Genomic DNA, 17,518 nt, shown 5'->3' on the forward strand with positions numbered 1-17,518 from the left:
CATATTAAAAGACTGGTGCAAATTGGATATCTTTCATACAGTTCTTGACCATTGCATGTTTATATTTTTTCTATTAAACTTTTTTCTGATTGATTAAAAGCATTTCATATATTAACCATCTCCCTATTATGAATATTCTCCCTTTGTTTCTTTTTTCTTTTGTTTACAGCATTTCTTTTTAGTTACTTCTAATGTTTTACCTTGGTCTGTAGAATTCTTTAGTCTTTCTATCATGTATAGTGTGGATGTGGTTTTATTTATCCTGTTCAAAGATTGATGAATTTCACCAAATCTAGAATATTGTCAACCATTATGGTTTCAAAAATTCCCTTTCCCTACTCAATGCTCTCCCTCTAGTATTTCTATTAGATGTGTCTTTAATTTACTTTAAAATACCTTCAATTGTAAGATACTCCATTATTTTATTAGCACAAGAAAATAAAATATGCACCTATCCTGTAATAAATACGTAAAAGTACACACATATATAAAAGCACTCGTAATATGTCTTAACATTCAGTTTCTCAGTCAGTTGCTGATAACTGCTGTTTTTTCCATATATCACCGTTGTCAAGGCTGTGAATGGTGCAGCATTCTTAAGAGTGATACTGGGCTTCCCTGGTGGCTCAGTGATGCAGAGTCACCTACTGGTGTAGGACCTTGGGGTTCGATCCTAATCCTGGAAGATCCCACATACCTTGGAACAGGGTCTATGCACTACAACTATTGAGCCTGTGCTCTAGAGCCAGGGAACCGCAACTACTGAAGCCTGACTGCCCTATAGCCCATGGCCCAAAACAAGAGAAGCTATCACAATGAGAAGCCAGTGCACTTAAATTGAAACCAAGAGTAGCCCCTACTAGCTGCACCTAGATAAAGTTTGCACAAAATAACAAAGGTCTGGCACAGCCAAAAATAAATAAAATTATTTTAAAAAGAGTGCTACTCTGTTGTTTCTGGAATTTATTCCAAGACTCAGCCATGCATTTGTAAATTTTGATGCTAGCACTAACTTCAATTATGTATGATCAACTACCCTTTTGCATGTATTTTTATATCAAAACACAACAGTTTCATCTTTTGTGGGTATTTTCCTTCTAGGTCATTTTGGTGTCTGAGTTCCTTTGCAAAATGTGGAATGCATTTATTCTTCCAGTGAGAAATATTTGCTTCACTAATAACATGTATACTCTGTTACTGTTTCTGTGCTTTGTGCTTACATAATAGCATTTTGGCATTTTAATGCCAAATCAAAGTGTTATTAATTTGAAGGTATTTTAAATAGCAATTAAACTCCACTCATGATTTAAGAATGGCTATGAACTGTGGTCAGATATGGCCTTTCTGAGTAGTTAGCATTTTACCAGAGAAACTAGCTGTTTGGAGAGTCGGAGAAAGAGTATTCTTGGCTGAAAAAATAACATTTAAAAGGACAGCATGCTTAGAAGGTGTTCAGATAGTAGTTTGTTTTAAAATTCAAAGCTTTTTGGACTTCCCTAGTGGCACAGTGGATAAGAATTCGCCTGCCAATGCAGGGGACTAGGGTTTGATCTGTGGTTCAGGAAGGAAGATCATGTGCCATGAGCAACTAAGCCCATATGCCACAACTACTGGGCCCACACTCTAGAGGCCCATGAGCTGCAACCACTGTGCCTAGAGCCTGCGCTGGGCAATAAGGGAAGCCACCGCATTGAGAAGCCTGTACACTGCAAGAGAAGCCACCACAATGAAAGCCTATGCCCTGCAATGGACAGTGGCCCCTGCTCGCTGCAACTAGAGAAAGCCCAAGAAAAGCAAGGAAGACCCAGTGCAGCCAAAAATAAGTAAGTCAATCTGAAAAATTCAAAGCTTTTTAATAAATATTTTCCTCCAGTTTTATTGAGATGTAATTGACATATAGGCTTCCCTAGTGGCTCAGTGGTAAAGAATCAGCCTGCCAGTGCAGGAGATAGGAGTTTGATCCCTGGTCTGGGAAGATCCCCTGGAGAAGGAAATGGCACCCACTCCAGTATTCTCACCAGGAAAAATCTCATAGAAAAATATCTGTGTAAAAGCCCACAGAGGATCCTGCTGGACTGTGGTTCATGGGGTCGCAAAGGTTTGGACACGATTTAGGGACTGAACAACAACAATTGACAGAACTCAAAGACTGATATGTCTGGAACACACTGAACAAAGGGGAGAGAAGTTGCAAAGAGAGGCAGGGCTGAGATCTTACAGCACTTTGGAAGCCTTCTATAAGTGAAAAAGAAAGTTATCAAAGGAAGCTTTGACATGTTGTAAGAGGATTACTTAAACATCTAGTAAAGGTGCTATTCCAAACAAAAATGAATTATGATAAAAAATTCATTAAACTTCTAGGATGCTGGGAGGGATTGGGGGCTTGAGAAGGGGACGACAGAGGATGAGATGGTTGGATGGCATCACTGACTTGATGGACATGAGTTTGAGTGGACTCTGGGAGTTGGTGATGGACAGGGAGGCCTAGTGTGCTGCGATTCATGGGGTTGCAAAGAGCCAGACACAACTGAGCGACTGAACTGAACTGAGGGAAGAATAAAGCTATAGGCTCTTCCTAATTGTTTACTAAAATAAATTCGACAGATTAATTAAAATTCAAATACGTGTAAACTCAAGAAATGGAAAAATATATTGGTAAATATTTAAGAGATCTTGCTGTGGACTTCTAAACATAAAAGGGAAAAACACCCCATAAAACATAAGGAATGACTATATAAGTTTTAAAACTTTCATATGCCTAAAAACTTGTGTCTGTTAATATATTTGAAGTTTCCACAATAGAGAAATCCAATTCAGTGTATCTAAACAAAAGCCAAAGGTCTCTGGCTTTCAGTGTCTAAGGTCTAGTCTTAGTAAATGTATGAAAAAATGGTTTGCATTCTGAAGCTGTGTGCACTGGTTCTCCAGTTAGGCTGGGTTTCAAAGCAAACAGCCGAGCTTCCAGGAGGACTGATGTAATGCTTACTTGGATGTGACCTTTCACATGTTCCCCAAAGGTGAGAATCTAGTTACTAACACTTCCACTTGTCTTAAGGATGAACTTGTGGCTCTCTCTGTTGACATCCTTTTACATCCTATAGCTAATAAACCTTGTATAACTTATCCAAGTGTCTTAGTCTTCAGTTCAAGAGGTGATCACTAACAGCCATAACAGTGGTCACACAGTCCCCAACAGATTAAAAGAGTTTAAAAATTACAATCAGCATGTTATTTACTTTTATAAATAAGGTTAAGACAAAACACAAAAGCAAGGCTTTCTCTAAATAAATAATGGCCTGAATGGAGTGGTCTGTTTCTCTCAAAAAACAAAATCAAGTATTTGTGCAATGTTGTTAATAGAGAACAAAGTATACCCTGAAATCATTGATCCTCCACACCGATTTTGGGCTTTCCTGGTGGCTCATCGGTAAAGAATCTGCCTGCAATGCAGGAGGGAGACGTGGGTTCTATCCCTGGGTTAGGAAGATCCCCTGGAGGAGGGCATGGCAACCCACTCCAGTGTTCTTGTTTGGAGAATCCCGTGGACAGAGGAGCCTTGTGGGCTACAGTCCATTGGGTCACAAAGAGTTGCATACGACTGAAGCGACTTAACACGGATCTCACGTTTACTTTACTGTAGACTGTAAGCAGTGTTACAGGCATTTTGGGATCTAGTTTCACAGAAATCAAGAAAATAAAACATCCAGTTCAGAATTCTGTTTTCCCCAAACCTCACAGTTCAGGTCAAAATTGCTAACACAAAATTGTATCTCCTATGCGTGCAAATTTCTCTCCTTGTTAAATTACAAGATGCTAAGGGAAGGGGCCCCACTTTATACTTGTTTTACATCACTTACAAGGCAGTGAACAGGAACTGCTGAAAGCAATGCTGAGTAACACAGATATTAACAATAAATTTAAGAAGGCCGGGAGTATGTTAGAGCGGGCGTTGGTGGCAAACAGATTTATGTTCTAATTCTTAGTGGGCACTTTTTAGCCGTGAGACCTTGGCTAAATCATTTTCTTTTAGGAGAAACCTCATTCATTAGGGACTTGGGATGTGTCAGGTACAGAGGGGATCCGGCTGTGAACAAAGTAGGCAACATTCCTCCCTACCTAAAAGGTCTTTCAGTATTTCAGAAGGCAGAAAAGAAATCTGAATAACCGTGGAAAACCCTAACTGTAAAATGAAAATCATATCCACTTCCAAGTGTTGTGCAGTTTAAATGAGATAGATTACATAGTTCAGTGCCCAGCACATAAAATAAAGCAGACGATACAGACTGAAGTTTGAATTTCACTTCCTTATCAGTAATCTCCTTTTACACAGGTGGGCTCCCCAGGCCTTTCTGCTCATGGCCTAATAAGCGGATACTTATCCGTGTGAGGCAAAGTACTGACTAGGCAGGCAGGAGACTGGGGAAAGTGAAAGAAAGTGAAGTCGTTCAGTCGTGTCCGACTCTTAGCGACCCCATGGACTGTAGCCTACCAGGCTCCTAAGTCCATGGGATTTTGCAGGCAAGAATACTGGAGTGGGTTGCCATTATCCCCAGCAAGTTGTTAACCTCTAAGACCCTGGGCGCCAGTGCTCGAGTTCCCATTGGCTAGTCTCCTTCCGAAACACGCCTTTTCCCGCCCCTTCATGCTACTATCTAATAACGCACGCCTCTCCACTACGTTTCACTTGCCCCGCCTTCGCCCCGCCTCCCTAACGGGTTCGCGCCATTGGTGGATCTCCCGGGCCGCGATGGCGGTGGTGCGCCTGCGCCCTCCCTCCGGGCCTTTACCAGAAAAGGAGCAAGCAGGCAGAGGTTGGAGAAGGCTGGTCAAGCTCCGCCCGGGTGAAAGGGCGGCGGCTGAGCCGGGAGGGGCCGAGTTCCAGGGCTGGCGGCTGGGCTGCGGTGGGGCTAGCGAGGCGCTGCGTAGCTGCGCGCTGCTTTGGCGACTCGGGGCTGGCCGAGCAGAGTCCGCGCGCCGGCCCCGGCGTCTGCGCTACGCGGCAGCGGCGACTAAGCGCTGGTGTTTCCAGCATGACGGAGCTGAGGCAGAGGGTGGCCCGCGAGCCGGAAGCTCCGCCCGAGGACAAGGTAGCGGCGGCACCGGGTGGGCGCGGCTGCGGAAGCGGCGTCCCCCATAAGTCCGTGGGGGGCGCGCAGAGAGGGGTCGTCTCGCCTTTTGACTCTGGCTCGGCCGCCGGAAGCATCGGGCCTCAGTAGGGCGGAGGGTCCTTGGGTGCGGGGTCCCGCGGAGCTCGCGGCAGGGTTCAGCAGGTCGAGGTCCCGAGGACACAGCTCTGGGGTCCGGTTGGGGTTGGTATCTCCGCGGCGCAGGAAGGAAAGCGCGGGAGGTTGCGCACGTCTGCCTGTCTCGCAGGGCTGATTGGGGCCGGGGGGAGGGGTTCCATTCTAGTCCACTCCCCAGGCGTTCCCTGGTGTGAAGACGTCGAGACCCCGCAAAGATTCCTCAGAGCGTGATTTAGCCTCTCCGATCTCCCGTTATTTGTTGAGGGGTGAAGGTGTATCAAGACAAGGCCATGAGATTTGCCTGTTAGGAGGTTTAAACCCCTTCTCGAAAGTTAAATCTGTTGGCTTTAAGCAGAGAAGTCATGTAGTCATTAGGTGTTGAAAGGTATATTTCCGAAAGATGGGCTTGTTTCCTGCTTCAGATGTGGGCTTTGTTGGGGTAGAGGAGGGTAGAACAGAGGCCATCTTGCGGGGGTGAGGGATAAGGTGAGTAGACTTCTTTGGTTGAAGTGAAAGGTCTATGTAGGGAAGGTGAGGAGTGGCCTTGTTACTGTGGACGCTAAATGACAGCACAAACTTGGTGGTAGTATTTCAAGCCTGGAGTTTGTCGTGGTCAGGAGCAGTGTTATTTGGTGGATTGATGACAGTGATGTGTAAACTGGACTGAGGGAGCCTGGACCAGAATGAAAGAGAGTGTCTGAATCGCGGGTTGCCAGCTGGTGACCTGCAGTTGCTTTCTTTGGTCCCTGTGTTGCTTTAAAAAACCAGAATATTTCTCCCAGCCACTTGAATTTATTGCCTATTTTGGATCATTGGAAGATCTGCCATCATATTCCCAGCTGATTAATGTTTGGCTGGAACTGAGGAACAGCTGCTCCCACCAATCCCTATTCCCCCTACACCAGGCCCTCAATACCCATTTATGTAGCTTTCCATTTTAGAAAACCGGAGGAAAGGAACGTTAGGGAGATATCAGGAAGGAAGAAAGCCAAGATTTGGTGTCAACAGCAGTTATACTAGAAGGGTGAAAGATAATGGAATTTGATTTCTAGAATATGTTTTGGAGAAAAATTTGGTTGCAAGTTGAGGAGTCGCTTACAGAGACCAGGTACTTTGAAGTTTCTAATCTTCCCATTAAATACCTTAGTTTGGCCTGGAAGAGCTCTGTTGCCACCATGCATTTGCCTGTTGGGAAGTTACCAGATGTTTTGAGGCTGTATAGCCCTGTATAGGATGAGAGATCAGTCTTGATGTTAATGGGACTTTGTGGTTTTAGGTGTGAAAAGAGCAGTCAAAAAAGAAAGCGTGATACCTAGTGGGCTGTATGTTTAAAAAGCTACTTGTAAGAATTAGACTTAATGGTAAAAACAGGCAAACCCACATACCCCCAAAACCGTAAGGTTATGAGGTAAAATAAAATTTCTACCCTCCCCATCCAACTACTTGGATCCATTTGAGGTTCACTGAATGCTTGTTGCTCCACAAACACTTAGTCCATTAGCTCAGAACAAGGCAGTTGCACCATTGCCAATATTTCTGGATTACCATGCATGGGATTTTTAATAATAAAGATTCCTTTTAAAAACTGTGAAATACTTTATTTGTCTTTGATGAATGTATGCTGTGCTTAGTCACTCAGTCGTGTCTGACTCTTTGCAACCCCATGGACTGTAGCCTGCCAGACTCTACTATCCATGGGGATTCTGCAGGCAAGAATACTGGAGTGGGTTGCCATGCCCTCCTCCAGGGGATCTTCAAACCCAGGGATCAAACCGAGGTCTCCCGCCTTGCAGGTGGATTCACCGCCATCTGAGCCATCACATGAATGTATATTAAGTAGTAAAATTAGGTTTATTTTATTTCATAGTTCGTAAAACTTACTTCCATGTTTCTGACTTTGCTGATATTCTTGGGTTAAAATTTAAGAAAATAAAAAATAGTAAAACAAGGGCATCTTTTAAGGGAAACAAATGGCAAAATTCCAGCTTTCTTATTTCATAGTAGAATTCAGAAAACAGTGTCAGGTCAATTCATTAAAAGAACTGAAACAAATTTGAAAGATTTAGGAAAAAATGCTACAGTTGCCTAACTGGTATGACAAAATTTAAATAAACAGTCATTTCAAAATAATCTGGGGAATGTGTTTATTATTATAAAAGTCAGAATGTATTATATTTAGCATCCTAGAATGGAATTGTCAAGCCAGTTGCTAATAAAGGAAATTTTTCCTCTGGGAACTGTGCTTATAATTTTAAAGTCCCAAAGCACAGTATTGTTGCCAAACCAAGAAACTTGGAGTTTAAGGTTTGGAAATGATCTTCCTCCCATCATTCCATGTTTTTCCATTGGAGCTTAGGAAAGGAGAGAATGGAACTTGGGCCAAAACATTGGCATCTTAAAATTTATGATTGGGTTGGCATTTCAGGAGACTTTGTTTTGGAGGTTAGAAGGAAGGATGTGGAGTCCTTTTCTGTCGTCCTCAAGTGCTAGAGTGCTGTTTAAACTACAGCTTTACTCATTCAAGGCTTTCTTTCTAGATCAATGAAACCAGTATAAAGATCAAATAAAGGCATCATTTAGAAAGGGGAGTTTAGATTTTAACTGAAGATGGTGGTTTTAAGAGCAGGGGCATAACAGCTAGAGCTATCATTAGCCTGGACAGTGCCGCTTACCAGCTGTGTGTGTGTGTGTGTGTGTGTGTGTGTGTGTGTGTGTGTGTGTGTGTGTGTGTGTGTGTGTGTGTGTGTGTGTGTGTGTGTGTGTGTGTGTGTGTGTGTGTGTGTGTGTGTGTGTGATGTCAGTCAGTCCATGTCGCTTGGACGTGTCCAACTCTTTGCCACATAACAGCTAGAGCTATCATTAGCCTGGACAGTGCCGCTTACCAGCTGTGTGTGTGTGTGTGTGTGTGTGTGTGTGTGTGTGTGTGTGTGTGTGTGTGTGTGTGTGTGTGTGTGTGTGTGTGTGTGTGTGTGTGTGTGTGTGTGTGTGTGTGTGTGTGTGTGTGTGTGTGTGTGTGTGTGTGTGTGTGTGTGTGTGTGTGTGTGTGTGTGTGTGTGTGTGTGTGTGTGTGTGTGTGTGTGTGTGAGTGATGTCAGTCAGTCCATGTCGCTTGGACGTGTCCAACTCTTTGCCACCCCGTGGACTGTAGCCTGTGAGGCTCCTCTGTCCATGGAATTTTCCAGGCAAGAATACTGAAGTGGGTTGCCATTTTCCTACTCCATACCAGCTGTGTAACTTTGAGGAAATCACTTAACTTGCATAAAAGCCTCAGCTTGTCCATCTCTAAAATGAGGGGTGATAAAAAAGTAGCATGTGCTTCAGAGGATATTCATATGGATTAAGTGAGTATGTATGTTACATATGTAGAGCAGAAATTGTCACATTGTACTGTGTTAAGCTGTTGTTTCTGGTTGAAATATAGTTTTACAGGAAAAAGCTAATATTCACCTTCTACTCTTGGAAGATGATTAAATCTTCAAGTTATAAGTGTTCAGAGTAGTCTTGTCCTATTTATCACCTGTTAAAGAAAATTTTATAGACAGAGCTTGGCCTTCTATGACCCACCTTTTCAGTTCATTTTCTTACTGAATTTTTCAGCGCGCAGAATCACAGTCAAACTTCAGCTGTAGAAGGAATATTGCTACATGCAATTGTCTTTCCCTAATAGCTTTTTCAGACCTCCCTCATGGCTCAGCTGGTAAAGACTCTGCCTGCAATTTGGGAGACCTGGGTTCGATCCCTGGGTTGGGAATATCTCTTGGAGAAGGGAAAGGCTACCCATTCCAGTATTCTGGCCTGGAGAATTTCATGGACTGTATAGTCCATGGGGTTGCAAAGAGTCAGACATGACCGAAAGCATATTTTCATAGCATATTTTAGAATAGTGGTAAATAATTAAACATAGTTTTCTGTTAGACTTTAAAAGTGCTACTGAAATAATAAAATCTTATTTTCAGAGCTCTGACTACTTCAGATGCAGGAGAAATGCTTTATTCTTTCAATCTTTTTTTTTTTACATTGAGAAATAATTTAGGTTTTGAATAATCAGTAAACCTTAACTATGGCTCCCAGACTTAAATAGAAAGAGAAGATGAAAGATTAGTTTGTCATATGACCCAGTATTTTTAGTTGCTGATCAAACAGTATAATCTTATTTTTAAAACTCAGTTATTTTCCAACTTATGGCTACTTAAAATTAGTTTTTTTCAAAAAAACATTTTGTTTAAAATGTTTTGTGTAAATTTATGTGATATTTCATTAGCCTTTAACATTTTAAAAAATATTAAATTGCTCTTATCAGATGTTAGAACTAGAAGGGATTTTAGGGCTATTTTATAGCAGAGTAGCCCAGAGAGCTTGTTACTTGCTCAATGTCACACAGCTGGTTAGATGCAGAGTTGTTAATAGTATGAAGGTTTTCTGATTCCTTTCTACTCATTATGTTGCATAATGTTGCCTTTTAGGAGACAGACTTAATTTACAGACTTTAAAAGTTTCTGAGTTGGTTGACTTTGATTTAAAAAAAGCCCCAATATCTCCTATTTTTCACAGAAATAGCAAAATCTTCAAAATGCCAAATATATGTATGTATATAAACGTGTGTGTGTGTTCCTGAGTGAACGTTGAAACTCTGAGAAAACTTTTTTTTTTTGTAGGAAAAGTTGATTAGGTCCTATTTTCCTGGTTATTGGAAAAGTGGTGATTTATATATTTTAAGTTCACCCCTAGGAGCAGCCACTCGGGTATCCTTGAAGAGAACTCCTAGCAAGTTGTCAGCTCCTCACTCTGAGCTTCATGGGAAGCTACTCAGAATAAATGCTTTCTGGTTGATGGCTCTTAGTATTAGAACTATTTGTCCTGAAACAATGTCATTCAGTATTTATACATCTTCTTTTAGAATGTTCACTGAACCCAAGGTCTGCTGTATACAGTCTCACTAGTTCTGAGAGAGGGCTGGTGTCTGTGCTCATGGGGAAAACGTCCAGGATTTTATATCGCTTTTGGCTCCAAATAATCCATTCTTTCTCTACTGATTTCAAGAAATCTTAATTTTGAATGTATCTGGGAAGCTTTTGAAATGACTCTCCTAATTTCACAGTGCACATAATCACCCTTTAAACTGTTTGAAAAAAGTAGTGCATCATTATTTGTGATTTGTGCACTCTGCTATCTTTTCTAAGATCCACATAGATGGAGTGTATTGAACTTGTTAGTGTTGCAGAGGGCTTGCCAAGTAACTCTCCTGCACACAAAGTTTTTTAACGTGCTCCCTGTGCAGTGCCAGTCTCCCCAGCCTTCCTGCCTGGTGCTGGAGGCTGGGGTGGGGGTGGGGGGGGTAAGAAAACACAGCTTTTCACTCAGCAGACTGTGTCTGGTTTGGAAAAGAGACTCTTGACTGTTAATTTTGCCAGCCTCTCCTTTGAGGAATACTGATTTGTTCCTGGGGTTGGGTTGAGTTCCTGCCTTCCAAGCCTTGCTGTGCAGTAGCTGCCTGGTTGGGGTGGTGGTGCGGGGCCAGCCAGGGCAGACATGGCCCGCATTAGGCAGTTCACCCTGCCACTGCCTGGTCTTTGTTCTTCTGCTTAAGTTTGCTTCAGCAGTGGGGATGGCATAGGGCCCACTCAGTTGAGTGACCTTTTATTATTTATTTAGAGTGACCTTTTAAGGAAGGTTAAACTTTATGTTATTTTGACTAGACAGTGTGTGCATGTATCAGAACTGAAAGGTGATGGTGTAGCACTGTGAACATCTCCCTCCTGGCTCCCTGATTCTCCTCCCCGGCAGCAGCCTACGCCTGCCAGGAAGTAGTGCTCATGAGCACCTGCTGCTGGCATGGAAAGACCCGAACTGTCCTGTGAATTTTTTGCTCTTTGGCAGCAGCTCTTTTGTATTAGAGTCACCCCAGGACCAGCCTGGGACTTCTCTGTGAAGACTTGGCTGCATTTTGGAAAGAGCCCTTGTGATTTGAGATTTACTGGCAGCATTTTCTGCTCGTGGGTCTCTGACATTGAGAGGATGTGTGTCGCTGACTTGAATCCCTCAGTGGGCGGCTCTCAAAGCCTTTACCCACAGTCTCTGTCCTGCCAGTACCGTGAGTTTAGTGATCTGCAGGAAATCCCTAGGTATATGTATACCTCAGGCAGCACAAACTTGCTTTGTCTGAAATCTAATTTTCTCCCTTTAGACATGGACCTTCCTGCTCCTGTCTGCTCTGCTCCAGCTGGGAATCCACTAGTCCCTGTGTCTGCTCCCTCATCTAGTCCAGGCCAGATGTTCACATCAGATGACACCTGGATCCTTATCTATTGCTTTTGCATATTTAAGATAGTTCAGGATGCCTGAACTAGTTGTAAATCCTTCTAATTGAGTTACCTTCCTTCAGGATTTACTCTCAGCCTCTTCTAGTCCTCCTGACCTTTGAACAGCTCGGAAACTACTCTGTGAGTTACAGAAGGGAAGAAAAAAATTCTGACCCTCTTTTCAGATCTCTTAAATTTGGTCCTTTATGACCCTGTCTCTTAACCAACCCCCTTCCTGCTTGGGGCCTCTGTGACATGCATCTTGCCTCTTGATATTTCCAACCATAGGAAATATGCTTGTTTTCTGTCACCCCTCTTTCCATCTCTGCCTATTGAAGTCCTGTTTTCTCAAAATCCACTTAAGATCTTCCCTTATCTCAGTATGCTTCTTGCTAGTCTCTGGAACTGCATTCATAACGGTTTGTCTTTCCTTTTCCCCTTTGCCTTTCACTTTTCTTTCTCAAACTAGGCTTCAACAGTATGTGAACCAAGAACTTCTGGATGTACTAGCTGGATTTAGAAGATGCAGAGGAAACAGATTAAATTGCCAGCATGGGTTGAATCATAGCAAAAGCTAGAGAATTCCAGAAAAACCTCTACTTCTGCTTCATTGACTATGCTAAAGCCTTTGACTATGTAGATCACAACAAACTGAAGAATTCTTAAAGAGATGGGAATACCAGACCACCTTACCTGCGTCCTGTGAAACCTGTATGCAGGTCAAGAAGCAACAGTTAGAACTGAACATGGAACAACTGACTGGTTCAAATTGGGAAAGGAGTACGTCAAGGCTCTATATTATCACCCTGCTTATTTAACTTCTATGCAGAGTACATCATACGAAATGTCAGGCTGGATGAACCACAGGTTGGAATCAAGATGGCTGGGAGAAATATCAGTAACCGCATATGTATAGATGACACCACCCTTATGGCAGAAAGCGAAGAGAAATTAAAGAGCCTCTTGATGAAAGTGAAAGAGGAGAGTGAGAAAGCTAGCTTAAAACTCAACTTCCAAAAAACTAAGATCATGGCATCTGGTCCCATCACTTCATGACAAGTAGATCGGGAAACAGTGGAAACAGTGACAGACTTTATTTCCTTGGGCTCCAAAACCACTATGGATGGTGACTGCAGCCATGAAATTAAAAGACGTTCCGAGGAAGAAAATCAGTGACAAAGCTAGACAGCATATTAAAAAGCAGGGACATTACTTTGCCAACATGGAGAAGGAAATACCAACCCACTCCAGTATTCTTTCCTGGAGAATCCCGTGGACAGAGGAGCCTGGAGGGCTACAGTCCATGGGGTTGCAAAGAGTTGGACACGACTGAAGCGACTTAGCATGCGTACTTTGCCCACAAACATTCGAATAGTCAAAGCTATGATTTTTCCAGTAATGTACGGATGTGAGAGCTGGATAGTAAAAAAGGCTGAGTGCTGAAGAATTGATGCTGTCAAACTGTGGTGTTGGAGAAGACTCTTGAGAGTCCCTTGGACAGCAAACCAAACCAGTCAGTCCTAAAGGAAATCAACATTGAATGTTTATTGGAAGGACTGATGCTGAAGATGAAGCTCTAACACTTTGGCCACCTGTTGCAAAGTGCTAACTCATTGGAAAAGACTCTGCTGCTGGGAAAGATTGAAAGCAGGAGGCGAAGGGGATGACAGAGAATGAGATGGTTGGATGGCATCACTGACTCAATGGACATGAGTTTGAGCAAACTCCAGGAGATGGTGAAGGACAGGGAAGCCAGGCATGCTGCAAGTGACTGAACAACAACACTTCATCAGGCATGTACGTATTATAGAAATCACAAGAATGTATGCAAATGAGGATGAAATCCACCTATAATCTCATCGTTCAGGAAAGCAACCATTGTTCAAATGCCTTTTCCTCCTGTGCATATTGCTACACGTGGCTGTAATGCTACCACGCATGGTCTGGTAGCTTGCCTTTTTATTTTTTAATTCAAATGTAGTTGAGTTGGGAAGATCCCCTGAAGGAGGGTGTGGCAACCTACTCCAGTGTTCTTGCCTGGAGAATTCTATGGACAGGAACTTGGCAGTCTCTTGCAGTCCATAGGGTCGCACAGAGTCAGACACAACTGAAGTGACTTATCATGCACGTAGTTAATTTATAATATTGTGTCCATTTTAGGTGTACAGGAGTGATTCAGTTTTATATATATATATATATAAAATTTACTTTATATATATATAATCTACTTTTACTCTTTTCCATTATAGGTTATTACAAGATATGTCATATAGTTCCTGTGCTGAATCAGTCCAGTTCAGTCGCTCAGTTGTGTCTGACTCTTTGCGACCCTGTGAACCGCAGCATGCCAGGCCTCCCTGTCCAACACCAACTCCTAGAGCCTACCCAAACTCATGTCCATTGAGTCAGTAATGCCATCTGACCATCTCATCCTCTGTCATCCCCTTCTCTTCCTGCTTTCAATCTTTTCCAGCATCAGGGTCTTTTCAAATGAGTCGTTTCTTCACATTAGGTGGCCAAAGTATTGGAGTTTCAGCTTCAGCATCAGTCCTTCCAATGAATATTCAGGACTGATTTCCTTTAGGATGGACTGGTTGGATCTCCTTGCAGTCCAAAGGACTCTCAAGAGTCTTCTCCATCACCACAGTTCAAAAGCATCAATTCTTCAGTGCTCAGCTTTCTTTATAGTCCAACTCTCACATCCATACATGACTACTGGAAAAACCATAGCCTTGACTAGATGAACCTTTGTTGGCAAAGTAATGTCTCTGCTTTTTAATATGATTTCTAGGGTGGTCATAACTTTTCTTCCAAGGAGTAAGCATCTTTTAATTTCATTGCTGCAGTCACCATCTGCAGTGATTTTGGAGTCCCCCAAAATAATGTCTGACACTATTTCCATTGTTTCCCCATTTATTTACCATGAAGTGATGGGGCCAGATGCTGTGATCCTAGTTTTCTGAGTGTTGAGCTTTAAGCCAACATTTTCATTCTCCTCTTTCACTTTCATCAAGAGGCTCTTTAGTTCTTCACTTTCTGCCATAAGGGTGGTGTCATCTACATATCTGAGGTTATTGATGTTTCTCCCAACAATCTTGATTCCAGCTTGTGCTTCATCCAGCCCAGCGTTTCTCATGATGTACTCTGCATAGAAGTTAAATAAGCAGGGTGACAATATACAGCCTTGACGTACTCCTTTTCCTATTTGGAACCAGTCTGTTGTTCCTTATCAAGTTCTAACTGTTGCTTCCTGACCTTCATACAGATTTCTCAAGAGGCAGGTAAGATGGTCTGGTATTCCTATCTCTAAGAATTTTCCACAGTTTGTGGTGAGCCACACAGTTAAAGGCTTTGGCATAGTCAAAAAAGCAGAAATAGATGTTTTTCTGGAACTCTCTTGCTTTTTCTATGATCCAGTGGATGTTGGCAATTTGATCTCTGGTTCCCCTGCCTTTTCTAAAAGCAGCTTGAATATCTGGAAGTTCATGGTTCACGAACTGTTGAAGACTGGCTTGGAGAATTTTGAGCATTAATTTGCTAGTGTGTGAGATGAGTGCAATTATGTGGTAGTTTGAGCATTCTTTGGCATTGCCTTTTGGGATTGGAATGAAAACTGACCTTTTCCAGTCCTGAGGAAGGCTTTCTTATCTCTTCTTGATATTCTTTGGAACTCTGCATTCAAATGGGTATATCTTTTCTTTTCTCCTTTGCTTTTTGCTTCTCTTCTTTTCTAAGCTATTTGTAAGGCCCCCTCACACAGCCATTTTGCTTTTTTGCATTTCTTTTTCTTGGGGATGGTCTTAATCCCTGTCTCCTCTACAGTGTCATGAACCTCTGTCCGTAGTTCATCAGGCAGTCTGTCTATCAGATCTAGTCCCTTGAATCTATTTCTTACTTCCACTGTATAATCGTAAGGGATTTGATTTAGGTCATAGCTGAGTGGTCTAGTGGTTTTCCCTGTTTTCTTCAATTTGAGTCTGAATTTGGTAGTAAGGAGTTCATAATCTGAGCCACAGTCTGCTCCTGGTCTTGTTTTTGCTGACTGTATAGAGCTTCTCCATCTTTGGTTGCAAAGGATATAATCAATCTCATTTCAGTGTAGACCATCTGGTGATGTCCATGTGTAGAGTCATCTCTTGTGTTGTTTGAAGAGGGTGTTTGCTATGACCAGTGCGTTCTCTTTTGCCTTTGCCCTGCTTCATTCCATATTCCAAGGCCAAATTTGCCTGTTACTCCAGGTGTTTCTTGACTTACTTGTGCATTCCAGTCCCCTATAATGAAAGGACATCTTTTTTGGATGTTAGTTCTAAAAGATCTTGTAGGTCTTCATAGAACTGTTCATCTTCAGCTTCTCCAGTGTTACTGATCAGGGCATAGACTTGGGTTACTGTGATATTGAATGGTTTGCCTTGGAGACTGTGTCGTTTTTGAGATTGCATCCAAATACTGCATCCTTGCTACTCCGTTTCTTCTAAGGGATTCTTGCCCACAGTAGTAGATATGATGGTCATCTGAGTTAAATTCACCCATTCCAATCCATTATAGTTTGCTGTTTCCTAAAATGTCGACATTCACTCTTGCCATCTCCTGTTTGACCACTTCCAATTTGCCTTGATTCATGAACCTAACATTCCAGGTTCCTATGCAGTATTGCTCTTTACAGCATTGGACTTTACTTCGATCACCAGTCACATCCACAACTGGGTATTGATTTTGCTTTGGCTCCCTCTCTTCATTCTGTCTGGATTTATTTCTTCACTGTTCTCCAGTAGCATATTGGGCACCTACCGACCTGGGGAGTTCATCTTTCAGTGTCCTATATTTTTGCCTGTTCTTACTGTTCATGGGGTTCTCAAGGCAAGAATACTGAAGTGGTTTGCCATTCCCTTCTCCAGTGGACCACATTAACCTGAGCATAAAAGCACAGGGTCTGTATTTTGGGGAAGATAGCCTCTCTTCATTCATTACCTCCTGAGGTCTGCACAGGTGGAACAGCAGTGGAGATTCAAGGTGTTAAAAACAAGACAACAGATCCCAAATGGAGTCACTTATTCTAAGCTCCACATCACCAAACCAAGACTTACTCTTCCAGAAACTGAATCTTAGAGCACTCACTCAGGAGTTACTTAATCAGCACTATTTAGGGTAATCTGCCTGATTGACTCCTGCCATTCCCTGAAGGAAAGTAGTATTTCAATAACCAATCTCCTTTTTTTTTTTTTTTTTTTTTTTGGCGTGTAGCATGCAGGGTCTTAGTTCTGGAACAGGGATTGAACCTGTGCCTCCTACAGTAGAAGTGCAGAGTCCTAACTGCTGGACTGCCAGGGCAACCTCCCAGTCTACTCTTTTGCTAGTATAATTTCCTTGTTCCCACTCCTTTCTGCGTATCAAAGTCTCATTTTGTGCAACTCCTGGAAACTCATTTCTTTCTGCTAGGTTAGATGTTGCTTGATCATGATTGAACCCCCAAAAGATCTTTGAAGTATAATTTAGTTTTTTTTTTTTTTAATAAGGGAAATGTAGAATAATTATCAGGTTAAGCATCTGTGTTGTGAGGTGCGTAATCATTTTTGGGTAGATTTGCTTTTAAATGGCTTTAAAAGAAAGCTATTTTTTTTTAATTGATGAAACGGGTATATTTTGTTATCTAGAAATTTCACTGTGGACTAGCAGATTTTTCCTTAATACCAGGTAACAGAAATGTTAGTTTATTCTGTTCATCAGCCTCAATCCTCAGCTGAGATGGAGTTGGGTAGAGGTGACAGCCAGACTGTTAAGTGTGAAGGCTGAGTGGCCAACACTATTGCCTGTGTTGTTAAGGTGGTGAGTAATTTCTTTTTTGGTTGATGCACCTGTTTGTCTGTGCTTAGAGCAGAAACTAGCTTGGAGAGTTCAACTTCTGGAAGCCCAAGCTGCAGGAGGCAGGTTATTTCTTTTTGCAAGAATACATGGAGGGAAAAACAGTAAGCAGCTGCT

General features: G+C 42.3%; 1 protein-coding gene across 1 annotated transcript in view; it reads left to right on the forward strand.

The window, feature by feature from the left end:
- Nucleotides 4,790-17,518, forward strand: part of CDS2 (CDP-diacylglycerol synthase 2) — a 45,553-nt gene continuing 32,824 nt past the window's right edge. Inside the window, exon 1 of the mRNA XM_018057365.1 lies at nt 4,790-5,087. Coding sequence (XP_017912854.1) covers nt 5,031-5,087 — 57 coding nt within the window. The 5' untranslated portion in view covers nt 4,790-5,030. The remainder of the gene's footprint in view (nt 5,088-17,518) is intronic.

This window comes from Capra hircus, chromosome 13 (assembly GCF_001704415.2).
Source record: "Capra hircus breed San Clemente chromosome 13, ASM170441v1, whole genome shotgun sequence".
Classification (NCBI taxonomy): Eukaryota; Metazoa; Chordata; class Mammalia; order Artiodactyla; family Bovidae; genus Capra; species Capra hircus.